The sequence below is a fragment of the Callithrix jacchus genome, chromosome 18, assembly GCF_049354715.1.
Source record: "Callithrix jacchus isolate 240 chromosome 18, calJac240_pri, whole genome shotgun sequence".
Classification (NCBI taxonomy): Eukaryota; Metazoa; Chordata; class Mammalia; order Primates; family Cebidae; genus Callithrix; species Callithrix jacchus.
In genome coordinates this window covers 24,726,937-24,752,785 of record NC_133519.1, presented here as the reverse complement: position 1 = coordinate 24,752,785, position 25,849 = coordinate 24,726,937, and the positions used below count along the sequence as shown (strand labels likewise).

Here is a 25,849-nt window from a genome sequence, read left to right as displayed (position 1 = left end):
TTCGCTCTGTTGCCCAGGCTGGAGTGCAGTGGCTCGATCTCAGCTCACTGCAACCTCTGCCTCTCAGGTTCAAGCGATTCTTCTGCCTCAGCCTCCCGAGTAGCTGGGACTACATGCATGCGCCACCATGCCAGACTAGTTTTTGTATTTTTAGTAGAGACGGGGTTTCACCATATTGGCCAGGCTAGTCTCGAACTTCTGACCTCATGATCCACCCACCTTGGCCTCACAAAGTGCTGGGATTATGGATGTGAGCCACTGCGCCAGGCCGAGTAAGCATCTTTTTAAACTTTGCTTTTGTGTGGTTCAGTGAACAAAAGCTGGGCATTTTAAAAAATGTATTGGTATTGGTACTTCAGTTAACGTCACTTATGAACAATGTAAAATCAATTCCCTCAGGTCTCTCCCCACTCCAGTGCTCCAGAACAGGCGTCAGTTCCACTCACCCAGACTGTGCAATATTATTTCCCCACACACACATTTCCTGTCTCTCCTTTCCTGATCAGCCGCCCCTCCAAAGGCCTCTTTCCCCACCCAAAGCATTGTAAATTTCTTTAATGAAGTGGATAAATGTGTAAAATTCAGAAACCCGGAAGAGGAGGAAACATCCATATTCTCATCCCCTGAATGTAGTCACTGTTAACATTGTCACACATCTCCTTCCAGACTTGATTCCTATGCATTGTTTGATATTTCCTTGCCACCTGTTGTGACTGTATTGTGTACATCGTACTGATAATGCCTTTTTCACTTAGCATCCTAATACAAGCACTGTCCTATGTCATCCTAACCACCTTGCTTCTGGAAACTACAGATCTGAGCATTTTGCTCACCTTCAGTAAACCTCTGCTGGCTCTACTGGGGGGGATCAAGTCCTTCAGATTTTGCCCCCGCTGTACCCCTTTCTCCTCACCCCCTGCCACTCCCTTCCCCAGTCGCCCACACCAGTCACATCAAACTGCTTGTCATTCCCAAACAAACCACACAGTTTGACATCTGTCTTTACCCATGCCATTCCTTCTGCCAGGAAGAACTTCCTAGTCTTTTCTGCCAGATGCAGTCCTCCATTGTTATACCTTCTATGCTATTACCACCTTCCAGGCGGAATGAAATGAATCGCTTTCCTGCCACAGCTCTTGGTTCACACTTCCGTGCAGCACCTTCCAACTGTCCTGGCTGTCTCCATTAGTCCCTGTGAGACCATGTGCTTCTAAAAACAGGAAACAGTCCTGCTCATCTTGGCATCCACAGTTCAATGCCTTCTTCAAAACAAGTACTCAGGAAATGATTGTCAACTTAAATCATCTACCAGCATGCACTATCCCAGTCCTTGGAGAGATACAAAGAAGTACAGAACAGCCTCTGCCCTGTGAGATTCTGCAATCTCAATAATTCATAATTGTAATCATTTATATTTAATAATTATGAGAATGAGGCCAGCCCCATCTATTCAGGTAAGGAGAGAGGTGAGAGAAGGATGAGTCACTAAACGTTTAACTAGAGAATTGAGATTAAAATGGTAATAACTACCATTTATCGAGTGTCTGCCAGATACCAGGCATTGAGAGATGAGAAAACTAAGGCTCAGAGAAGTTAGAAAACTTGCATGACGCCACACAGTAGGTGTTGGCGCCAATATTCCAACCCTTGACTGTCAGACTCTTACTCTTAGAACCAAAATGGATTATTTCTCCCCCATATCACCCCACTTCACCTCCATCTCCATCCTAAATTACCCAGGGACAACAAGACTGAGCTGGCTCTGGCCAGACAGGACCCCTGTAGAATACACTGGAATGCAGCTGGGGTGGGGAGACTGGCCCAGCACACAACATCCCCACACGACACCCCACCTCTAATCCTCAACTCCCCGGCCTGCGCCCTATGCATGGAAGCCAGGCCTGGTCGCCCCAAGAAGGGAACTCCTCAGGGTGCCGGGTCCTGCCTCGGGCAGAGTTCCTAACTTAGAGCGACGCAGACAGGCACCTGTTTGGAGCCCTGCCCAGCTCCCAGCTGCCTCTGGGCGGGTGTTTTGGCTCAGGGCTGCAGAGTCAGGGGGCACAGTTGTCCTTTGGGGCACGGCTGGGCTCCCTGAGTCAGATGAGTCCGAGATGCTCTCTTTGGTCCCCAGAGAGCTCCCAGGAGCCTGGGAGCCGAGGCCACGGCTGGATGTGGCGGACCCAGTCGGTGCTGCTGTCCTGGGAGTAGCTGGGGCACGGCGGGTGGAGTTGAGCTGGGGGCTAGAAGCGGAGGCCAGAAGAACCGCAGTCACTTCCTGGGGAACAGAGAGGCTCCCCCGAGAGGCCAGACTAGCAGGGCTCGGGGACTGGGACGCGGAGGGCTCAGGGTAGGAAGACGCGCCCTGGGCAGTGACCGGAGGCATCCTGGGTCCTTGCCCCGGAACCGAGGTAAGGTTGGCCGGAGGGCCGAGTGTCACCGCCCCTTGGGGATGGAGGGCCACCGGGCCAGCGGAGGCGGAAGCACGTGGGTAGGGGTCGCGGAGGCCGGGTTTGCTGGGCTCCTGGCTCCTGCTCTGCGTAAGCCGGGCCGCTGAAGCCGGACCCTGCGAGACGCCTGCGGGTCCGGCGCTGGTCCCTAGGGCTGGAGAGAAGACTGTGGGGTCCGCTGCGCCCGGGACCCCTCCCAAAGCCGAGGATGCCGACGAGTGGCGTCACGCAGTGGCTCTCCTGGCCTGTGCCCCCTCCACGCCTGGCCTTGCCCACCCATTGCAGACAGGGGCTAGCAGGGAGGACCTCCTGAACCCGATAGCGCGGCCCAGGTGGCCCGTGAGCCCGGGGCAGCCAGGCAGGTGCCAGGATAGACCTTAGATAAGAAGAAGACAGGCTGTCTCCCAACTTCTGACCCGAATCTGACCACAGCTACCGGCCTGGGTGCTGTCTCCTTCGGGGTGAGGTCCCTTAGCCACTCACAGAGGACCCGCAGGATCTGGGCTCCCACACTCTCCAGTGCGAACTGTCCCCCACCCCACCTGCATCTCCTTCCACCTGCAGTCCTCACCCAGCCACGCACCCCACTCCACTTTGCAAGCTAGATCCTCCTCATTCTTCCAGTAGTTATAAAGTCACCTCCTCTGGGAAATCCTCTGGACAATTACAGAGGGGATGCTCCCCTTCTCAGTGTCCCCACCATGCCTGTGACTATACCAAGCACCAGCCTCTTCCCAACTGGCTGTGAGCGCCTTCAGAACAAGCCTTCCGTTTCCATTGTGTCCCTTGCCGGTGGCTGTGCCTGGGCTAGCACAAGACTCCATCCACACTTTCTAATGAGTGAATGAATGAGGCTGTGCTCCACCTTGACAAAGTGCCCTCACTTTTCTGTGTCCTCAAAAAAAGCAATAATCCCTTTGTGTGATACAGGAATCTGTAAGCAGGCCAGGGAAAAGGTGATTTTTGCCCTCAATTACTCTAGTTAGCCTCAGAACTCTTGGGAAGTAAAATGAGGTAATAGCTGTGAAGATGTTTCAGGAATTCTTAAATGCTGTAGGATTGTTGTCACTGCCCTTCCCAGCCACCTCCCCGAAATAATGCCAATAGCTCATCCCTCATCCTCTCCCTGCGGTGTTTCCCTCTGGTTACTGAGCCTCAGGGCCTCTCTGATGATTTTTCCACAAGAGCACTGCTCGGCAGTCTTCCCACACTGTCTCCCAGGTCAGGGCCTCACCCTCTCGCCTGAGAGACCATACAGCCTGTCCTGGGTCTCCTGGCCCTGGAGCTGCAAGTCCAGTGGCCCAATTCTAGGAAAAGGGAGTTTGATGGTGCCTCAATCCTCCTTCCCCAGCCCCTGGCCAGCCCAGCACGGTGGGGAGCGGAGGGAAACTCCCCTCTGCATAAGTGGCCCTTGACTGCCACCCCCTTAGCTCACCCCTTTTCTAGGCATTTACTGGCACTTCTAGGAGGGGCCTATGGGGCCTCCCCTGGACCACTGCCACCCTTGCCACTTCCCCAGACTCTGAAGACCCCAGATCCAGCCAATGACAGGCTCAAAGTACCTCTTCCTGGCCTGGGAGTTGTTTCCTCTGTCACTTCTGTAGAGGAAGGGTGGAAGAGTGGAGGCAACTCTGCTGAAGCCCGGTGTCCAACCGAGGGGTCTGCAAGAAAACAGAGTGAGGGCAGGGTCTGCAGCACCAGCAGGTGAGCAGCCACCCAGGCTCTGATGGCCCCGCATTCGGTTCCTCATCAAGGTAGCCAGACTCAGGAGGGCGCAGTTGTTGCACATCTGCCGTGGGCCCTGCAGGAGGCACATCCGCCATCCCCAATCCTCACAGCAAGCAGCACCTCAGGGAGGAAGAGCTTCTTTATGGATAAGGAGCATGCATCTCATCAAATCCAGAACAGAAAGAAACAGCCAAGAACAAGCAGATCCACAGAAACAGAAAGTAGGTTTGTGGTTGCCGGGGAGGGGAGGGAGTGACTGCTACCCGGTAAGGGGTTTCTTTGGGGTGGGGGATGATGAAAATGTCCTAAAATTAGATTAGTGATGATGTTTGGATAACCTCCTGAATATACCAAAAGCCACTGCAGTGTACCCTTTAAAAAGGTAAATTTTGGCCAGGCACAGTGGCTCATGCCTGTAATTCCAGCACGTTGGGAGGCTAAGGTGGGTGGAACACCTGAGGTCAGGAGTTCAAGACCAGCCTGGCCAACATGGCGAAACCCCGTCTCTACTAAAAAGACAAAAACTAGCCAGGCGTGGTGGCATGCGCCTGTAATCTTAGCTACGCGGGAGGCTGAGGCAGAAGAATCACTGGAACCCGGGAGGTGGAGGTTGCAGTGAGCCGAGATAGCTCCACTGTACTTTAGCCTGAGTGATAGGGCAAGACTCTGTCTAAAAATTAATTAAATAATTAATTAATTTAATAAAAAATAAAAAGGTAAAATTTAAGATGGGAATTATATCTCAATAAAACTTACCAAAAAATGGGGGCGGGGAAGAGGAAGTGAGGAAGGAGAGAAGGAATGGGCGAGGTGGAAGGGTACCTATTACACAGCCACGGACAGGCTCAGAGCACCTCTGCCTGGCCTGAGGGTTGTTTCCTCTGTCAACAGGGCCACCAGGCAGGCCTTGGGCTCCCATGCATTCACAGGGACAGAACAACAACCATGGCTCCCATCTGGCTGGGGGCCCCCTCTGTGTCAGGGTTTCTACTCGGCCCCTTACATTCACTTTCTCACTCTGTCCTCAAAGCCATCCTATGAGGTGGGTGCCATCAGTTCATTTTGTTCATTGTATTTCCCAGATGAGGAGAAGGAGGCTCTGAGAAGCTGCCCACCTTATTTCTAGCAAGCAGTAAAGTCTGTCTGATTCCAAAGCCCAGACTCTTAACTTCCTTGTCCAATAACGAATTGCTCTTGCTAATTGCCAGTGCCCTAAGGCTGAATGAGTCCATTCCATTATTTAAAGATCTCCAGGATTAAAATAATACAACCTCCTCACACATTATAGTGCAAGGATCTCAGGAGCCTGCTCCAGAACTCAGTTACCATCAGAGTCTAGCAGTGCTTCCCTGGGTCTATCCTCAATGTCACCTGCTGCCCAATAAACCCATTTCCCACCTTGTTCTATCCTCAGTGGGCCCAGGGTCAGCAAGAGCAGATTCTCACTCACCATAGAAGCAGATGAAGGGCAGCATGGAAGAGCAGTTCACTGAGTACACTTGAGGGGAGTAGGCCACATAGATGCCGAGAGCTGCGCACAGTCCTCTCACCATCATCGGCACCTGCAGCCAGGAGGGGATGCTGGCCCCCAGCTCACTGGACCAGCTCAGAGATCCAGAGTTCGCATTGAGGTAGAGGCCAATCCAGGCTTCAGTCTCACTCATGAGGGATCTCAAGGCCTCCTTGCCTGTCTTGTCCGTCACCATCTGCAGGTCGGCCAGGTCCGTGTGGTGGCTACGGCAGTACAGCAGGGCTGAATACCATGTCATCACTTGATCGAATCTCATGAAGGTCTGACCACCGATCTGGACCACAGCTGGGGTCAAAGAATGTGGACATCAGAGAACTGAGGGCCTGGATCTCTGACAGCCCAGCCTCCATCACTCCCGGGGATAGAATTCTGGTCTGACATGGGCGGACCCTTGTCCTCGGTCCTCTAGTGTTAGGTTTGTTCAAAACCACAATTTTATAGGTAGACTAAATACTAGGTTGGAAGAATGGGTGAGCTATCATAGCAGCAGGTGGGGGAAGCATTAGGGAAAGCAAGGTTAAGAGTTATTGTAGCTATATGGCCTCACAGATTTGGTTTAAGTCCTAATTTCCTCATATATACAATGGGGTAATCATAGTACCTAAGGTCAGGACCACATAAGATCATATATGCAAATGGTTTAGCACAGTGATTTATTAATAGTATGCACATAGCAAGATGGTAGTGACCATTTTGGGGGAGGTTATGAGGGAGACAGAACAATCTTGGTTTGGGGTCACCTTCAACTGTGTTTTCTAGGGGCTGTGCCTGCCCACTGGCTCTCAGGCGAATCCAGGGCTGAGCAGAATAGAGGAAATGTGTGATGTTCCCAGGCTCACCGTGCCTGGAGAGCCAGGGAGAAGAGGCCAGCCTGGAGGGACGGGCCCAGTAGACAGAAGGCAGAGCAGGCTCGGTGGCCTAGCCTTCCAGGGAACCCAGACAGATTGAGATGCCGACCTCCCACAGCCACCACTGCCAGTCCCTGCCAGAGGCTGGACTGCACCAGGTCTTGAGGTAGGACAGGCCCAGCCGACCCTGCCCTTCATCAGGCCTGTCCCATCTTGTAGCACATACACCCACACATCTGAGCTTCCAGACAATGCAAGTTTGGAACGATTAAAGCGGCTGGGACTCGACCTGAGGCATTGATTCCGGTGCAGCGGGGGGCGCCCAGAAGAGAAAACACTTGTGTTTACCGAGTTGGGAGTCACATGCTCAAATTCAAATGGAGCCTCCCAAACTTGGACATGGGCCTTTTACCTAAGCCCATTGAGATTTGCCTTCGATTTCCCTATCATTTTCCCTGTCTAAACTGGTTTTTAAAGTTACTCTTGATTAAAGCCCTAGAATATGCCAGCCCTGAGCTATGCATGTGGCCTGTGCCATCTTTGAAAACCCCCACTACCATCTTGAGAAGTTGGTGTCATTAACTTCAGTTCACAGATGAGGAAAAGGAAGCTCAGGGAGGTGACCACCTGCCCGAACTCATGCCATGCTAGAGATTCAAACATGGGAAGCCCCGCCATCTTCACTCTACAGCTCTGTGCTCCACACCATGCAGAAAACCCACTCTACAGACCAGACTCAGGGAGTAGATTGCCTCTGTCATAGAACTTCTCTCTAGCACATAGGAAGAAACTTCTCAAAAGATACCAAGGCAGTAATGCCAAAGAGCACTATTTCAGAGAAGCCACCCCCACCCCCAGATGGATGAGCAGGTACTTGGGCCGTGAAGAGGAACCACCCTGTCCCTACCCCAGAGTGAGAGCTGGGCTGCAGCCGGGGCCCACTCTCTGATTCCAGTCTCTGATTGGAGACCTTGAGCCAGTCACCATCCCCTCTGGGCCCATCAGAAAAATAAAGACATTGGTCGGATCAGTGGTTCACACCTGTAATACCAGCACTTTGGGAGGCCAAGGCAGGTGGATCGTTAGAGCCCAGGAGTTCAAGACTAGCCTAAGCAACATAGCAAAACCCCATCTCTACTAAAAATACAAAGAAATTAGCTGGACATAGTGGCATATGCCTGTAGTCCCAGCTACTCAGGAGGCTGAGGCAGGAGAATCACCCACCAGGAAGGTCAAGTGAGCTGTGAGTGTACCACTGCAATCCAGCCTGGGAGACAGAGTGAAGCCATCCACGTATTAAAAAATAAAAATAAAAAATAGGCCAGCTGTGGTGGCTCACGCCTGTAATCCTAGCACTTTGGGAGGCCAAGGAGGGTGGATTACCTGAGGTCAGGAGTTTGAGACCAGCTTGGCCAACATGGTGAAACCCTGTCTCTACTAAAAATACAAAAATTAGCCAGGCATGGTGGCGAGCGCTTATAATCTCAGCCACTCAGGAGGCTGAGGCAGGAGAACTGCTTGAACCCGGGAGGTGGAGGTTGCAGTGAGGCAAGACCATGCCATTGCAACTCCAGCCTGGGTGAGAAAGTGAGACTCCGTCTCAAAAATAAATAAAAAATAAAAATGAAGAACATTGATTCTCTCCATGGGGTTCAGCCAGGGGGCCTCAAAGCCTGGAAATCCCTCCCAGACAGTCAGGAAAGAGTCAGGGGAACAAGGAAACCTGGGGGTGGAGATTCTGCCAGCTGGTCCTGGTGGAGAGGTCCAAGGCAAAACAAGCCGAATTCTGAGAAAAGGGAATGGGGGCAGCTATGTACCTAGCTTTGGAGAGGTGGTTAGGCTGAGAGAGGGCTTCGTAGAGATGAGGTTCCCGACATCAGGGTCTGTAAAACAGAAACAGACCACAAGTTACAGGGAGGCCCAGGATCCTCTGCAGGCACCAGGAGCTGCCCAGTTACAGCCAGGAAGACTGAGCTCAGGAGCAGACAGGCTCGTCCATCCCTTTCTACGTCGATTCAATCCATTCAATAAATACTGGGCACCTATTGTGTTGCCAACCCTATCCTATGTCCTAGGAAAATGGTGCGGAAATAAGAGAAGCAGAGTCCTTGCTCTTGAAGAGACTATGAGAAGGAGCAAGTCTTGCAGAGAGCTGGGAGGAGCCTCCCGAGCAGAGCCACAACAAACTCTAAAGCTCTGTATATATGCAAGATACAATTCTATTTTCAATGATGTACATTTTGTCCTAATTTCACCAGCCCACAACAAATGTCCTGTGGGGGGAAGGAGCCGAAGGAAGTCGTGTGGCTGGGACAGGAGTAGGAGAGGAGGCCAAAGAGGTGAGGCGAGGCCTGATGGCTGAAGGACAGGGTTCTGAATGCTGCCAGGGCCTACTGATTCTTTTCTTTACAGGAAAGTGATCTGATTTGCCTTTCTAAAAGCTCACTCTGTGTAGAGAACAGACTTTAGTGGGCAAGGGCAGACTAGAGGAGAGACGGTGCTGACTTGGTCTCGGTGCTGGCAGCAGAGGTGCAGAGCTGGAGAGTGTGAGGGGTCAGGACCCATCTTGGTGGAGTGTGGAGACAGTGTAGGGAGCAGGGAACAACCCCATATACATACTCCTCCCTTTGCAGGCCTCCGGGTCCCAGGCACACTTACCACCCCTGTAATCTCCTTACTCCCTTGGGAACCCAGCATTGAAATCTAGGCAGCTACACCTGCTATTCTCAAGGTCCCAGGGCAGGCACCATGTGGCCGTGTTGGGCACACATGAGGTCAGCCCTCCATAACTGTATTTGAGAGGTGAAGATGGCACAGAGTTGGACTGAGTTTGGCTGACAGAGGGAAAAGCAGGCAGTGACACTCTTACTGGGCAAGTGCTGTGCACACTACAACCAGCTCCTGCATGATCTTCCCGGAAGCAACAAGTCAGGAGTCAGGCGCACCAGCAGCCAGGACAGAGAGGGGCCCGTGGAGCACAAGGAGGGGGCCTTGTGCATGGTGTACCAATGGCGGATTTCCCGCAAAGATGCCTGAGGAGTTGGCACACACTGCCCACTTAACAGGAAGCAGGGGCTCTCCTAGAGGGCGGCCGTTCCCCTCCTGCCCAGCTCTGAGACCCTAACCGTCCACCTGTGCTTCATGAGAAGGAGACTGAATTCTGCTCTCGCTTCTGCACATGTACACATGCATCCCCCAAACCCCAGCCTGAATTTCCCTTTTGGCTCCCCTTTTCTCCTTCCCCCAAATCCTTAACTGGCAAGAGAACTTTCCAGATTTTATTTTTACTCTCCTGAGTTGCACCCATTTTTTCTAATGACGTCTTCAGAATAGCGGTGCAGAGGAAATAGAAATGAAGGCCACAGAGAGCAAGTGATGTGGCAAAGAGTAAAGTCATGACCAGTTTTTCACTGAAACGGTGGATCTCTTCCCCCCTGCCCAGGCCCCACCGCCCCGTCATTTGCTATTGAAAAGCAACAAGCAACCCTGGCCAGGCCCAATGACTCATGCCTGTAATCCCAACACTTTGGGAGACTTGAGGCAGGAGGATCACTTGAAGACGAGAATTTGAGACCAGGCTGGGCAACATAGCAAGACCCTGTCTCTATTAAAGGTGTCTGTCTGTTTTTAAGATGAAGTTTCGCTCCTGTTGCCCAAACTGGAGTACAATGGCACCATCTCGGCTCACTGCAACCTTCGCCTCCTGGATTCAAGCAATTCTCCTGCCTCAACCTCTCTAGTAGCTGGGATTACAGGCACCCACCACCGAGCCCAGCTAATTTTTTGTATCTTTTGTAGAGATGGGTTTTCACTATGTTGGCCAGGCTGGTCTTGAACTCCTGATCTCAAGCGATCTACCTACCTCAGCCTCCCAAAGTGCTGGGATTACAGGCGTGAGCCACCATGACTGGCTTTTTTTTTTTTTAATTAGCCAGGTGTGGTGGCATACACCTGTAGTTCCAGCTGCTCAGGCAGCTGAGCAGGAGACTCACTTGAGCCCAGGAATTGGAGGTTACAGTGAGCTAAGATCACACCACTGCACTCCAGCCTAAGCAACAGAGCGAGGCCTCTGGGGGGAAAAGCGAAGCCTGCAATGTGAATGTGAACACACCGTAGTAGCAGAGGAAGGGCTTCTGGGCTGTGCAGGAGGCAGCCCCAATATTGGGTAAATTCAGCCAAGTGTACAGCGTGGCACAGAGGCCCACCCCAAATTCAGGCAGCTTCGGGGCCCACTCCAGGGCTGTGAAGGCAGAGCCGCTGGACCATCTCAGGCCAGAAGTGCTTGCGTCGAAAAAGAGGCCAATCCAAGCTGGGGTGCTCGTCATGAGGGAGTAGAGCTTCGTCAGGCCACTTAGCTGCAGGTCAGCAAGGTCTGTGTGGTGCAGCTGGCAGTGCTGCTGGGCGTCCGACCAGCTCAGCTCCTCCTTCACCAGAACGAAGTTCCTCTCGCTGCTCACCAGCTGCAGGGCTGGAGCAGGAGAGGCTGTCATAGCAAGGCTGTCCCTCCCCTCCCCACCTCTAGTCCTCAAAGAGCTTTCAGCCACACCCTGGTGGGCCTCCCCAGCCTCCCTGCCCCCTCTGCGCCTCGCCACTGGCCCACTAGTCGTATCCAGCTCTGCCTCCCAGCCTTGGCACGAGCTGCTCTCTTGGTCTGGAAGAGCCGGCCACCTTCTCCAGCTCCCTCAACCCACGAATCCTATTCTCCCATTCCCTCATCTCCCAAACCCCTTTGCCCAGCTAACTCCCCACCCTTCTGCCCCATCCTTTCTGCAGAAAAGGTGAGGTGTCTTTCCTATATGCTGCAGTTAGTGCTTGATAACAACAGACAAGGCTTGCTGAGAGCCGCCATGCGATGTCAGCTCACGGAATTCTTCCAGCTGCCTAAGATATCACTCTGCCTGTTTTACAAATGAGGGAACCAAGTCACAGAGAGTTAAAGAGACATGGCCAATGCCACCCAGTGGGAAGGGAATACAGAGCAAAGATCTGAATTTCTGTTCCTGGCACCAGCATCAGAATTTAAAAGCTTTCAGGGACGAGACCTTTTTGCTTTTCTGTCTGTACTACCTGGTCTAGGCAACTTAGGAGCAAAGAACAAGCCTCATTTATCATGATATTCCCAGGGCCCAGACAATGCTGGGCACATCACAAGGGCTCAATGTATTGAAAAGAAAGAAAGAGAAGGGAAGGAAGGAAGAGAGAAGGGAGAAAGGGAATGAGGGAAGGAGGGAGAGAGGAAGAAAAGAAGGAAGGGAGAGAGGGAAGGAAAGAGAGGAAAAGGGAAGGAAAGGGAGGGAGGGACTAACGAGCAAATCATAGGTCCCCCAGGAAGCCACCCCAAGCCCCAGGATCTGAGTTCCTTCCTTCCTTGAGTCCCAGTAAATGTGGGGGGACAGGGCTGCCCTGCTCTGCCCAGGCCCTGCCTGTGGAGAGAGGCAGAGGTGTGAAGGACGGCGCTGGGATCTTCGGGGTCCTGGCCACAAGGAACCCTTCAAGCTACATGCCCCAGGAGAGGAGAATGAGACCGGGGAGCTGGGCCGAGGCGTGGCAGGAAAGAAGGGGGTGGGTGGGCAGGTCTGAGGAGGCACTTGTGGAAGAGAGCCGGCTACTCGCCCGCCACAGCGGAGAATGCTTCCTGCCACTGAGAAAAGCGTTCTGCTTATTATTATCATCATGATTTTTTAAATAACTGGCTGTGGCCCGCATCGTTGATTTTAGGACGGTGGCCACCCCCGGCGCCCCAGCTCCGTGCAGGGCGCCCCTCCCGCCGGCCTCTCCAGCCCCACCCGGGAGCCTGGGGAGCAACCTCTGCCTCTCCGTGGTCTCCAGTCAGTTCCACAGCCTTGAGCTTCCTTGAACTTTGCCCTCCTCTGCGTTCCTGCCGCCGCCTGGGCCCAAGTCGCCTCTATCCTGGACGGTCCCCGCAGCCAGAGAGCGGAAGACCTGACCCGCCTCCGCCCGGGTCGCAGCCCAAGGGCCCCGCGCGCTTCGCTCCCCGGCGGCGACCCCGCCCAGGGTTTTTCCTGGCTGCCTTGGCGCTCCTTCCTCCCCTCAGGCTCACCCACGGCGCCCTTCCCGCGAGAACTCCTGCCGCCCTGGTCCGCAGACCCCACAGCGCCCGTCCCTGTCCACCCCGGCGATGCCCTTCCCTGCATTGCACACACTCCTGAGGTGACCTGCGGGACGCTCTGGAGGACAGTCTCGGCCCGACCGTGTCTGACTGCTGCCTCTGGACGCGGGCGGAGCACTGTCTGGTGAGTGCGATGAGGGAACGGACGGAGACGTTGCGCGCAGGACCGCGAGCTCTGGGCGGCGGACGCCTGCGGGGGGTCGAGGGAGGCGGCGCGGGCAGGGAGAGGCGGCGGGGCTCCCTTCCCACCCCTGTTCTGAGGGTTGAAAAGCGTTCGTTTCCTTCCACCTTGCCTCCCCTCCAACCTGGAAATCTGGGCACTTCAGGGGAGTGCTCCCTTCCCTCAGCTCCCGGCCCTGGGGAGCATGGAGCCAGGCACCCTCCTCCAGGCGGGGACCTCACCTGCCGCCCACAGAGAGAGCTGCAGCGCCTGGGGCAGCATGGCTGGGCGCTGGCGGGCACTGGTGGGGCGCTGGCGGGCACTGGTGGGGCACGGGACAAGCCCCCAGAGCCGGCGGGGCCTGTGGCCGAAGCTGCGTCTGACCTTCTGGCCTTTTCTTCCTTGCTCTCTACTCTCCTCCTCTTTGCTACCCAAACTGCGGGATTTTACTAAACAAACACCCAGCACCTGCTGCTGCCAGCGCAGTGTGAGGTGCCCGGGATGCAGCGTGGAGGACGCGGAAGAGGTCCCTGTGTGGGGCCTCAGAAAACAGGCCTCAGAAGGCAAAGCTTTCTCTGACCTTCTCCTGCCCTCCTGTCTCTCAGCCAAGCTCTTCCCAAGGCCAGCCTTAGGAACCAGAAGCCCTTTTCCCCAACGCCAGCCATAAAACCTAAAAATATTACTCCAACTTGCCCTTGCCTTGCTGTGTAAAAACTAAGACATGCTCTGAAGGGATCATTGTTTGACTGTGGGTCATGAGACCCTCCATTCCAGAGAGGGCCCTGCCCCTCACCCAGAGGATCCAGACCCACAGGCCTGGCTGGGTCTCCCCACTCAGTCCATTAGATCAGACACTTTTAGTCCACTCATGTTTCTGCACAGCTGCCCATAGTTTGTTGAACCTAAGCATAAAAATGGACAAGATCCTCCTGCATCTTTGGGCCTTCATTCTGAAGGCTCCCAGGGACACAAGTTAAATAAGTTTGTGTGCCTTTCCTCCCGTTAATCTGCCTTTTGCGAGTTGATTTTTCAGGGCATATTCAGAGGTCTTCCTGCAACATGGATCCGGTAATTAATAACCAGATCAGGGAGGGAAGGAACCCATCTTGGGGCTGGCTGCTGGGGGAGAAAGGGAATAGGGTAGCAGAGGGCAGGGTGAGGCTAGACCCCAGGAGTCCTCAGGGTCAGAGGGGCAAGGGCAGAAAGGAAGGAGGGGGAAGAAGGGGGTGAGGAGGGAGAAGGAGCTGGAAATTGTGGACCAGGCTTTGCTAGACTCACCCCCTGCCCCTCCTCACAGCAACCACACCAGGGAGAAGGCTATCATTTTCCTGTTTCACAGGGGAGAAACTGCAGCTCAGAGAAATGAAACAGCCTGCTCAAGACTACACAGCAGGCAGTGGTGAGACAGCAATTCAAGCTTAGGACACTGAAAAGCATGAGCTCTGCTTCCACACGGTTGGAGGCCCCCACACCCAGTCTAGGCTCTGGTGCCAAAATGAAGCACAGACCTGGATGGACACAGTGGCATGCACCTGTAGTCCCAGCACTTTGAGAAGCGGAGGCAGCAGGATTGCTTGTGCCCAGGAATTTGAGACCAGCCTGGGCAACATAGTGAGACTCCATCTCTACAAAAATTAAACATTAGCCAAGCATGGTGATGCATGCCCATAGTCTCAGCTACTACTCAGGAGGCTGAGGCAGGAGGATCGTTTGAGCTGGGAGGTTGAGGCTGCGGAGAGTTGTGATTGTACCACTGCACTCCAGCCTGGGAGACAGGGCGAGACCCTGTCTCTAAAATTAAATAAATAAATAAAACAAAATAAAGCACAGGACTGGTGGCCAAGGCATTTTCCCTGGGGAACCAAAACCAGCTTGCTTGTATTCTCTCTCTCCACAACATCCAATATGCTGCTTAGGCCCAGAGCCCTCTCTGTTGCCCTAAGGGCAAAGCTTTCAGAAACACAGTCTGGAAGGCTCTCTTTTTTCCTAACCTCCACCCCTTCTCAGCCTTCCCTGATGGAAGGGCAAACAGCCCCTATGAATGGGCAAAAGGGAATGAAGGGGAAACTGTTAATGCATTCACAAAAATGTCCTGCCACAGAATTGTCTTGTGCAGCAATGGCCTCAGATGATTTCCTCCCAGAAGTGTGTGCCAGGGCCTCTCAGGACCACTCTCTGGGGACAGAAGAGAATCTGACAGTCCTGACCTAGAAGATACCACCCTGCCAGCGACCTAGTCATTTAACCACTCCCCCGGGCATCTCCCTCAAGTCTCTCCAGGAAGGGCCCTGCAGCCTCAGCCCAGCTCAGGCCCAGCATCTCCCTGAGGGCAGCACTTGGAACTCCAGGATGAAACTCCATCTGTATTTCTTTCCTTCCTAACTGTGAGCTCCTTGAGAACAGGGACTTTGCCAGTTACAAAGCACTCACCCCGTCACAAGCTCAACAAAACCTTTCAATAAATGATAAGCATTAAGTTATCATTAGCAGCTGTGATGGTTAATATGTAATGTCAACTTGATTGGATTGAAGGGTGCAAAGTATTGATCCTGGGTGTGTCTGTGAGGGTGTTGCCAGACGAGATGAACATTTGAGTCAGCAGAACTGGGAAAGGCAGACCACTCTCCATCTGGGTGGACACAATCTAATCAGCTGCCAGCACGGCCAGAATAAAAACAAGCAGAAGAACGAGGAAAAACTAGACAGGCTTAGCCTCAAGGTACATCTTTCTCCCATGCTGGATGCTTCCTGCCTTCAAACATCGGACTCCAAGTTCTTCAGCTTTGGGATTTGGACTGGCCTTCTCCTTCCTCAGCTTGCAGACAGCCTATTGTGGGACCTCACCTTGTGATCGTGTGAGTCAGTACTCCTTTCTTTTTTTTTTTTTTTGAGACAGAGTTTCGCTCTTCTTACCCAAGGTGAGTACAATGGCATGATCTCGACTCACCGCAACCTCCGCCTCCTGGGTTCAGGCAATTCTCCTGCCTCAGCCTCCTGAGTAGCTGGGATTACAGGCATGCGTCACCATGCCCAGCTAATTTTTTGTATTTTTAGTAGAGACAGGGTTTCACCATGTTGACCAGGATGGTCTTGATCTCTTGACCTCGTGATCCACCCGCCTTGGCCTCCCAAAGTGCCGGGATTACAGGCATGAGCCACCGCGCCCGGCCGTCAGTACTCCTTAATAAACTCCTCTCTATATATACATCTATCCTATTAGCTCTGTCCCTCCAGAGAACCCTAATACAGCAGCATTTGCTATTATTTTTCTCTTTGGATTGCAGCTCCTAGGCAGTGTTCTGTCTGGTACATAGAGACCTTAAATACATGGATGAAGAGATGCCTTGGATGAGGCACAGAGGTGAGGGTCGGGGAGGACAGCCCTGGCTATCACTGGTGGCTGTGCCAGGAAGTTGGGTCAAAGGAACCAAGAAAGAGAGAGGAGCAGGGTTCCTAAGCAGCCCAGGAATAAACACTTGGTTTGCATGAGATACAGGAAGCCAAATGGTTCAGGGAAACTCCCTGCAGCCTCTTTTCCTATCCCCTAGAGTGGGAATGCCATTTTCATCCAGGTTCAATGAACCCTTATTTATAGACAGACAACTTTCACTTTCCCTCAATCCACACCTTTTCTCCCGAAAAAAGGAATCTGCATTTCCACAGTGAGAGCTGCATTCCCCACATGGCTTTTGCGAAAGGTGTGAGCTGTGGCCGCAGTACCCCTGCCAACCATTGGAGCAGGCCTGGTGGAAAGAGCCCTGCGGCCAGCTTGAGTAATTTTCTCTGCACCTTGATTCTTCATCTACAAGATGAGAGTATAATAGCTATTTGACAATGGCGGTTCGGTATTGTGAGGATTGCTTGTTATGAATATGATGCACTTTGCAAACGCCAGTGTGCAGGAAACACTTTCTCTTCTAGAGTGTCTGTCTCATTTTCTACTCTTATACTCCAGGTATGAGAATCCCAGTGACTCTGCTACCTTGATGACAAGTAAAGCAATTTAGCTTTCACTCTGAGCACTCACCCTGCCAAGTAAGGAAGAAATTTAAAACCCTCTTTTCAGGGCTGTTCTCACAACACACACACACACACACACACACACACACACACACACACTCACACATACAGTCGCACCCTCTCACACACACTCACACACTGTAGAGAAAGAACAAGAGCCTGGGTCTTGCCTCGTGTCTGTCTGCACTGTTCATCACTGAGACACCCCTGTTTCCAGTCCCTAGGGTCACTTCAGGTCAGCCAGCTCTGCCATGGCTGAGCCACCCCAGTGACAGGATGTTCTGAGAATCTGGGACCCCCACACGGCTGTTCCTCTCTGAGGCCCTACTCCTGCCTAGGACTCTGGGGAAAAAACACACATTACCAGCTACAAAGCTTATCCTGCGTCGTATGTATAAAGCACCCGACCTCATCCAGCACAGAAGAGGCTCAGCTAGCATTTGTTCCATTTCTTCAGTGAAAGTGAGGGAATGTGTTCTCTTTCCCGGTCCACAAGGGGGCGTAGTTTAAAGGGAAAGAACTTCCCAGTGCCATGCCCCTCTCCCATCTCTCTCCATCCGGGAGATTTAACGGTTTATGTTTAAATTTCGTGGGCACGGGAAGAAACTAAGAGTCAATCACTCCAGCGGAAGTTCTAAGGAACTCCTTTCATTGGCCCGGGGTCTTAGAGAAGGTGGGGTTTCTCCCAGGTTAGAAGCCCCCTTCTTCCACACCCCTTCGGCCTCCATGTTTGGGTCCCCTTCCACAACACTCTCTCATGGAAGCCGTTTTTCTCTCTCCTGGATTTCCCCTCTGGGGTCCCCTTCCACACTCTCGTGGAAGCCTGTCTTCCCCTCCTAAACTCCATCTCACTCTATTCCGTCCACTCAGTGTGGAAGCTGCTTTCCTCTCCTGGATTCTGTCTGAATTCTCTCACATATTAGGTGTTAGCCGTTTCCTTCTCTCTCCTTCTCCTGTTTCTCTCTCTCTTTAAATAAATTACTTTCTTCAGACACTTTTGAGTCTGGCATTTACTTTTATGAGGATAGACCAAGAACCTGGAGAAACGTCCTCAGGGGAACTGAGGGGGCTCCCCTGAACCCCAATATAACAAAAGGAATGTTTTCTCCTCGCCCCTGTGGACAGGCGCTATGCACTGGAGACCAGGACTGTGCTCTGAGGGCGGTACAGGGACATCACCTGTGTTCTCAGAAGGCTCTGTCAGCTGTGTGGGCTGAGATCAACCTCAAGGACCGCTTGACCCCAAGCTCAGCTGCACTTCGTTCATTTTGCCGACACTGCAGAGCCACAGGGTGTATCCCGTTTGGTGGAGAGGCAGCTCTCAGAAGCACCTGCCCACCCTGAAAGGTAGGGCGTCTGGGGTGAGGAGCTCATTCCCTTTATTCCTGCTCCCTGCTCTGAACTCTTGTAACCTAAATCTGCTTCTGCATCCTCTGTTGTAACTGTGGGTTGCACTGTCTGGCAGGCAGGGGCAGGCAGTACCCCTGGACCGAATGAACGGTTGTATAAAAAGGATTTACTGCTGATGATTGTGTGGATGTGAACATGACCTGTGAAGTCACATGTGCCTCGTGGGGCCGTTTCTGCCTGAGGGGAAAGTTCTGCTCTAAATCCCTATGCTGCTGGGGAAAGCAGGGGGCAGCTGGGGCAGGTCTCAGGGGTATTTCTGGGATTCTTGGATCCCTTGGCTAGAGCCTCTGCTGTTGGGCGCCCCCTAGGGGCAAGTACCCAGTACTGGGCAGCCAGACACGCTTCCTTCAACCGGAAGAGCCATTTTCGCTGAGGCGGGAGAGGAAGGGTGAAGCCTTGCATTCTAAGCTACTGCTGCTTGTATCTTTCATTATTCCACCCCTTCCCCGTGTTTAAGTGCTGTTTTAATAACTAGTCTTAAATAGAAACAATTCTTGATTCCTTTGCAAGTAAATATTGAGTTAACATTATTTACGTAGTTTGACTATTTTTCTTCCCATTAACCTAGTATGTCTATTATCTCTGATTCTGATCCTCTTACGTTTCAAATTACTAAATTCCTTTTGTTTTATGTAACTGCTTTGGTCTTTTCTGTTCTGCTTCATATAATTTTCTTCAGCAATTATTTCATACCAGTAGCTTGGTAGATACATTATGAATTTCCTCTCAAATTTGATGCGTTTCAAGTATTCATGGAGAGGGGTTCTAGAGGAGGGAGTGGTCTGGGCACACACCACATGTGATGAGTGCATCTGAAAAAGCTGGCCTCAGGGACAATGCAGGGACTGCCACATGAGCATCTGTCCCTGAAGCCTCCTCCACCCCTCACTCCCTCCCCAACATACTCTTCAGCTGGGTCCAGAGGCCTGGGGGGTGGGGGTGGAGCTACTTTAAAAAGGGAATCACTGCTATTTCCACTAAGTGAAACTTCCTGCCCTGAGAGATCCTGGCATAGGAGTAAGGACTGGAGGGTAACGTCCCCAAGCACTAGGGGTCTTTGGGGGCAGTTTCCATTCACAAGGCCTAAGCATCACACCCTTTACATACTTTGCCTTATTTAATTCTTAGAAATAAAATGTTGCAAACCTATGAGGTAGGTACTTTATGATATCCCATTTTACAAGTGAGGAAACAAGTTCAGAGAGGTTCAGAGAAACATGCCCAAGGCCATGTAACTGGCAGGGCAAGGACCTGGAGTTTAGAGCAGGCTCACTTCCCAAGGCTGCTAGTCCAGGCCCCACCTCAGGTGCACTGAGTCATCAACGGGAAAGGATGGAGTCCCTCTGTCTGCACTATGCAGCCTACCCTCCTGCAGCCGGGCATGGCCCAGGAAGGCAGGGTTCATGTCTAGTTACTCATGTTTTAAACCACAATTTTACAAATGTCAAGTGGGAAATGCCATCGCGGGGTGCAGCGGTCAACCCAGCCCTCCCCTCAACTTCCCTGATAAGGAAGGTGGCAGGTGTGTGCCCCTTGGCAGGCAGCCTAGGTGCAGGTCAAACGTGTTGGCTGTGTAGCCATGGCTCCCCCATTCAGCTGTGTGACGTCAGAAAAATTAACCTCTGAGTTAAACAGTTTCCTCACCTGCAGAATGGGAATAGCAGCAGGGCCTACTTCTTAGGGTAGTCATGTGGGCTAAATAAACACACCCAAGGCCAGGTGCCATGGCTCACACCTGTAATCCCAGGACCTTGGGAGGCCGAGGGAGGCAGGCAGATTGTCTGAGCTCAGGAGTTCGAGACCAGCCTGGGCTGCACAGTGAAACCCCATCTCTAGTAAAATACAAAAAACTATTGTATTTTGTATGTGTGTGGCAGTGTGTCCCAGCTACTCAGGGAGCTGAGGCAGGAGAATTGCTTGAACCTGGGAGGCAGAGGTTTCAGTGAGCTGAGATCATGCGACCACACTCCAGCCTGGACGACAGAGTGAGACTCCATCTCCAACACACATACACACACACACACACACACACACACACACACACATACACATACTGCTTGCTCAAGCCACTAGCTAATTTATGACAGTGGTTCCCTATATCCCAGCAGGCAAACCATTGACTCGAGGGACCCGCAAGGGAGATTGGCAGGGCCACCAGAAACACACTGATGCAGAGGGTGTAGGCCCCAAGCTCCTCTTCAGGGTAACCAAAAATCCCTCTTTAGCAACGGGACAGATTAATGTCTCCTTAAGCCTGAGCCATCCACCCTTCCCCGAGGAAATGGTGCCATCCGTGCCTGGCTCCTAAGCTGCTCTCCCATTAGGTGTGAGCCAAGCTATGGAAACCAGCTGAGGGCCCGCAGGAGGCTACAGAGGCGGGAACAGGGACTCCCGCGGACACGCAGCTGGGGTTTGCACTCTTGAGAGGATGTCTGGAGGAGCTCAGGAGGTGCTGTGGCAGGCGCAGCTGTGGCTGAGGGCTGCTCAAAGGAATCTGAAAAATGGGATATTCTGTCCTGGAAAAAAGGTGGGGTGGGGGTTTGGACAAATACCCTCATATTAGCCAGGTGCCAGGGGAGGAAGCGCCATGAATGAGAGCAGGATGGGTGGGGCCTTTAGAATGTGCCCATTCCTATTGCTGAGCCAGGAGAGAAATGTCCTACTAGGAGACTTTGCCTTGGTATCAGGAACCATGAGGTTGGGTGAACTGCAGGTCTTCAACAGGATGAAGGGAGGAGGGAGAAGCTGGCATCCCAACAGCCAGGGCCCAGGGTCTTGGGGGAGGGGCCTGGGAGCCCAGGGTCTCCTGCTGGGACTGTGCCAGAAGGAAGGTCAGGAAAAGCAGATCCTGCAGTCCACCTAGTGGTCAGCTACCCTGCGGCCTGGCAATGAGTGCCACAGCTGAGGGAGGAGATGTGCTCTGCTCAGGAGATGAAGTGACGGGTCAAGTGGAGGCACAGTGGGGCGTCCAGAGGAGCAACAGGAAGAAGGCCAGGTAAGGTTACTGTGTCAGTGAGAGGAGTCTCATGGTCGCCAGGCCGGCGCTGCACAATGTCCTTCATGTGGACTTCTGTGGCTCTCATTTTTCTTTTTCTTTTTTTTGAGATGGAGTCTTGCTCTGCCACCAGGCTGGAGTGCAGTGACGCGATCTCAGGTTACTGCAACCTCTGCCTCCCGGGTTCAAGCGATTTTCCTGCCTCAGCCTCCCAAGTAGCTGGGATTAAGGTGCCACCACCACGCTCAGCTAATTTTTGTATTTTTAGTAGAGATGAGGTTTCGCCGTGTTGGCCAGGCTGGTCTCAAACCCCTGACCTCAGGTAAGCCGCCCGCCTTGGCCTCCCAAAGTGCTGGGATTACAGGTGTGAGCTACCTCACCTTGCCAGCTGCCATTTTTCTAATTCTCTGAGCACTGAAAGCTGAAGGAAACAATACTCAGAACCCAAAGATTGCTGTGTTTATGAATAGCGCATTATTTCCTGAGGCAGGAATGACAGGACCTCCAAGAACAAGAATATGTTAGCTGCCCAGACCCCCATGTTGTAAAATATCAGTCTGACACACACACAGCTCAGAGAACACTTCTTGTTCATCAGTCTTAGAGGATGTGTAGATTTAAGTCCAGTAAACTGCTGTGTACAGTGACAAGGCCAGGTAAAGTGAGCTTGGGCCAATGGAGCAGACAGGTAGGGCTGATTTGGTATGCAGCACTCCTGCTCGGACAGGCTAGCTCGGTCTCTGATGGAAGGAAGGGCCATTTGATATGACAGGTGTACATTGCCCTCCAGGGCTCAGCATGGATGGGAACTCCCCGTGATGAGTGGAGGGGGTGTGGTGTCTTCAGAGGCTTAGGCAAGCACCGGCACTGGCAAAGCCTGGCACTCAGTGGCCCTGCCTGGCTCCTGCTGTGGATTCAGAGAAGCTAGGATTTAGGGGGCTGGGATTTAGGGGAGCTAGGATTTAGGAAGCTAGGATTTAGAGGAGCTAGGATTTAGAGGAGCTAGGCTTTAGGAAGCTAGGATTTAGGGAGCTAGGATTTAGAGAACTAGGATTTAGGGAACTAGGATTTAGAGGAGCTAGGATTTAGGGAGCTAGGATTTAGGAAGCTAGGATTTAGAGGAGCTAGGCTTTAGGAAGCTAGGATTTAGGAAGCTAGGATTTAGAGGAGCTAGGCTTTAGGAAGCTAGGATTTAGGGAGCTAGGATTTAGAGAACTAGGATTTAGGGAGCTAGGATTTAGAGGAGCTAGGATTTAGGGAGCTAGGATTTAGAGGAGCTAGGCTTTAGGAAGCTAGGATTTAGGGAGCTAGGATTTAGGGGAGCTAGGATTTAGAGGAGCTAGGATTTAGGAAGCTAGGATTTAGGGGAGCTAGGATTTAGAGGAGCTAGGCTTTAGGAAGCTAGGATTTAGGGAGCTAGGATTTAGAGAACTAGGATTTAGGGAACTAGGATTTAGAGGAGCTAGGATTTAGGGAGCTAGGATTTAGGAAGCTAGGATTTAGGGGAACCAGGGTATTGGGGAGCTCACCAGGCCAGGAATGAGGTCCAGATGAATATGGCAGAGACCTAGCCCCAGTAGTTGGGCTGTGCTCCTCCTCTGCGCTCCCTCAGCTCCCTGGGTCTACTGCAAGCATCACACTTACCATCTTGTGCTAAAATGGTCAATTGCCTCTGTGAGCCTCATGGATAGTGAGTTCCTGGGAGCCAGCACCATGTCTTAAGTATCTGTGTGCCTCTGGTGCCTCGCAGAGTGCTGGACACATGGTAAACGCTCAGGAAGCCTGTGCTGAGTGAACAGGGGAATCGGTGTGGTGTCACTGCTTGCTAAGAGCCAGCCTGGCCCAGAGCCTGCGCCTGCCAGCTAACTGTGGGGCTGAGAGCCAGGTGGGTCCCGGGATCCATGTTTCTCTGGCTGGGTCTCTCATCATGGTCTTTAGAGGGACAGGGGCACAAGAAGGGGATCAATGGGTTTAATCAATAATTAGATAAAAATAAATTAACATGGGTCTTTAGGGGATTTGGCAATTGAGTGCAGCTTGCTCTAGTGTTTGATTCAATCCAAGTTGTCTTTCCCTTGAGGGCAATTTTCATACATGTTGCCACCCAGGGGAGTGATGTCACTAATGCCTCTTCCTCAGCTTCGGAGAGTTCTTCTCAAGGTGTTGGTTTGTCACGCGGCTCAAGAACACCAGAGAGCCACATGTGGGGAGGAGTGGGAAGCCTCGGGAAGAAGGCTCTGGCGGCTCCCCATTTATTCTCCTGTGGGCTGCTCTCTGTGCAGGCCGGGCATCTGGTAAGAGTGCATCCTGGGTGAGCAGACAGGGTGAGGAGGCTCCACCCTTTGTTGGGAAAGGCTGTCCCAGGTGTCTGGGTGCAGTAAAAGGTCTGATGTTTGACTGCAGAAAACCAGCCAAGTGAGAGCACTTGGGAAAAAAAAATCGTGAGAGACTTAAATAGAAACATGTCAGGGCTCCTTTGGCTCATGGTCCCGAGTTGAAATTACCTACCCTGAGAATTCACGATATGGCACGAAGGAGACACCCTTGATGTTTCCATAGGAAGTATCCTTATGGGCCACCAGCCAGGAGTTACCTCTGCACACCTGGATGTTCCCAAAGATCTACAGTGATTGGGAACGTGCAGCCAGGTCTGTCAATTAGGTTCTCAGTTGCAATGAGAACCCACATTCAGCGGGTTTAATTGTTGGAGGGACTAGAAAATGAGGCTGGACTCTAAGCTTCCAGCAGCAATGATCAGAGCCAGCCTGGAGATGGGCTGATCAGGGAGCAGCTCCCTCGCTACACTCACAGATGCAAACAGGATGCCCCTCGGGGGGTTTCTTCAGGGGGTGACTCAGAGCCAAACACAATCCAGTGTTATGTTCAGCATATCAACGTGGATCTGGATGTATACTGTTTAACTTTGTTAAACCTAAACTAAATTAGAGAAGAAAAATATTTTGCCATTAAATGCGAGAGGAACATAGAATTTATGAGTCTAAGTTGTGGAAAACCATACAGGCTGTTTATGAGCATTCTACCAATGCTCTTTGCCAACAAGAGAAAAAATCCACAGCCCTGCATAGAGCTCAGTGATGTAACAAGAAGAAAGGAGTAAACACCTTGGAAGCTGCCTAATTCTTAGTCTTTAAATGCACCCAGATTCTCCCTACTCACCACTGGTCACCCCTGAGGACCTCCCAGGCTGGCCATGTCTGTGCTAGAACCAGTTTCCTGACTTCTGTCCTCTCCCCCAGGTCTCCACCAGGGCTCTCAGGATCTGCCTTTGGCTACTCTGTTTGGAGACCCATTTAACCAGCTTTCTTGAGCACATTGACCTCAGCTCTCTATGAGACTCTTGGCTTTACAAGTTCCCTCACTTTTATCACCACCCCACAGCTCCAGGTAAGAGATGCTCTAGGCTGGGCACGGTGGCTCACACCTGTAATCCCAGCACTTTGGGAGGCCGAGGTGGGTGGATCAGCTGAGGTCAGGAGTTGGAGACCAGCCTGGCCAACATGGCAAAACCCCATCTCTACTAAAAATACAAAAGATTAGCCAGGTGTGATGGCTGGCTCCTGTAATCCCAGCTACTTGGGAGGCTGAGGCAGGAGAATTGCTTGAACCTGGGAGGTGGAGGTTGCAGTGAGCTGAGATCATCCCACTGCACTTCAGCCTGGGTGAAAAGAGTGAAACTCCATCTCATAAATAAATAAATAAATAAATAATAAGAGAGATGCTGTGTCTCCAGCCCAGGCCTTAAGCCCTAGCAAGAGAAGAAGATTTAAACCTTCTGAGCCAGTGTTCACGTGGACTCAGCTCTGAGGCAATTCTCCTGCCTCAGCCTCCCAAGGTTCTGCTCTCAGGGGCAGAACGTTCATGGGAAGGAGGTAAACCTGATGTAACGAGTCAGTGGCCAGGCTTACCCTCCACCAGATGCCAACCAGCAATCAGCATCTCCAGGGTCTGAAAAACTGGCTCAATCTGAGTTGTTGCCATGTCTGGTGGGTGGAGTCCAGTATTTGGCAACTCCAGACAGGAATCAAGTTCAGGTGGACACAAAGGTTCAGCTGAAGCAAGTTACGGATTCTCAGCCAAGAGGACAGCAGCAGGGCCCACACCCCAGGAAGGGGCTGGCAAAGCCGGGGCAACTTGGCTGGGCCCCAGTGCTACTCAGAGGGCTTAGGTGCTGCACATTCTGGTGCTGCGGGAGGGGAGAAGCCTGTGGTGGGGAGGAGGTTTGCAGGGCCTTGCACAGAACGGGACTGGGATAGATGGAACGCTTGCACTGGAAAGCCCTGGACAGTTATACAAACGTGTAACAAACCATTGTTATGGTCTCCGTCTCAATGCTCCAGCCTACTGGCCATTCAGGTGACACAGAGGTGAGTTGCTAACCCTAATCCTAACTCTTCCAGTTCACATTTACTGGGAGATTTCATTCTGTTTGAGTCTCCAGTGTAGGTTTCCTTTTTTTTTTTTTTTTTAATTAGACAGGGTCTTATTCTGTTGCCCAGGCTGGAGTGCTGTGGTGTAATCCTAGTTCACTTCAGCCTTGACCTCCTGGGCTCAAGCGATCC

General features: G+C 52.2%; 2 protein-coding genes across 9 annotated transcripts in view; one reads left to right on the top strand and one right to left on the bottom strand.

Moving 5' to 3' along the window:
- Positions 1–12,861, bottom strand: part of CLEC20A (C-type lectin domain containing 20A) — a 19,730-nt gene extending 6,869 nt beyond the window's left edge. The window contains exons 1-5 of one of the 2 annotated variants that reach the window (XM_035280172.3): positions 12,361–12,861; positions 10,666–11,022; positions 8,372–8,437; positions 5,626–5,991; positions 4,010–4,108 (exon numbers count right to left, since the gene is read on the bottom strand). In XM_035280172.3, coding sequence (XP_035136063.1) covers positions 4,010–4,108; positions 5,626–5,991; positions 8,372–8,437; positions 10,666–11,022; positions 12,361–12,709 — 1,237 coding nt within the window. In that variant the 5' untranslated portion in view covers positions 12,710–12,861. The remainder of the gene's footprint in view (positions 1–4,009; positions 4,109–5,625; positions 5,992–8,371; positions 8,438–10,665; positions 11,023–12,360) is intronic. The other variant, XM_035280173.3, reaches the window with a different exon arrangement.
- TEX35 (testis expressed 35) overlaps positions 12,429–25,849 on the top strand; it is a 27,259-nt gene continuing 13,838 nt past the window's right edge. For 3 of the 7 annotated variants that reach the window (XM_078356239.1, XM_078356238.1, XM_078356240.1), the window contains exons 1-4: positions 12,429–12,808; positions 14,184–15,699; positions 17,990–18,211; positions 24,527–24,674. In XM_078356239.1, the coding sequence (XP_078212365.1) occupies positions 24,619–24,674 (56 nt within the window). In that variant the 5' untranslated portion in view covers positions 12,429–12,808; positions 14,184–15,699; positions 17,990–18,211; positions 24,527–24,618. The remainder of the gene's footprint in view (positions 12,809–14,183; positions 15,700–17,989; positions 18,212–24,526; positions 24,675–25,849) is intronic. The other 4 variants (XM_078356241.1, XM_035280178.3, XM_035280174.3 and 1 more) reach the window with 2 other exon arrangements.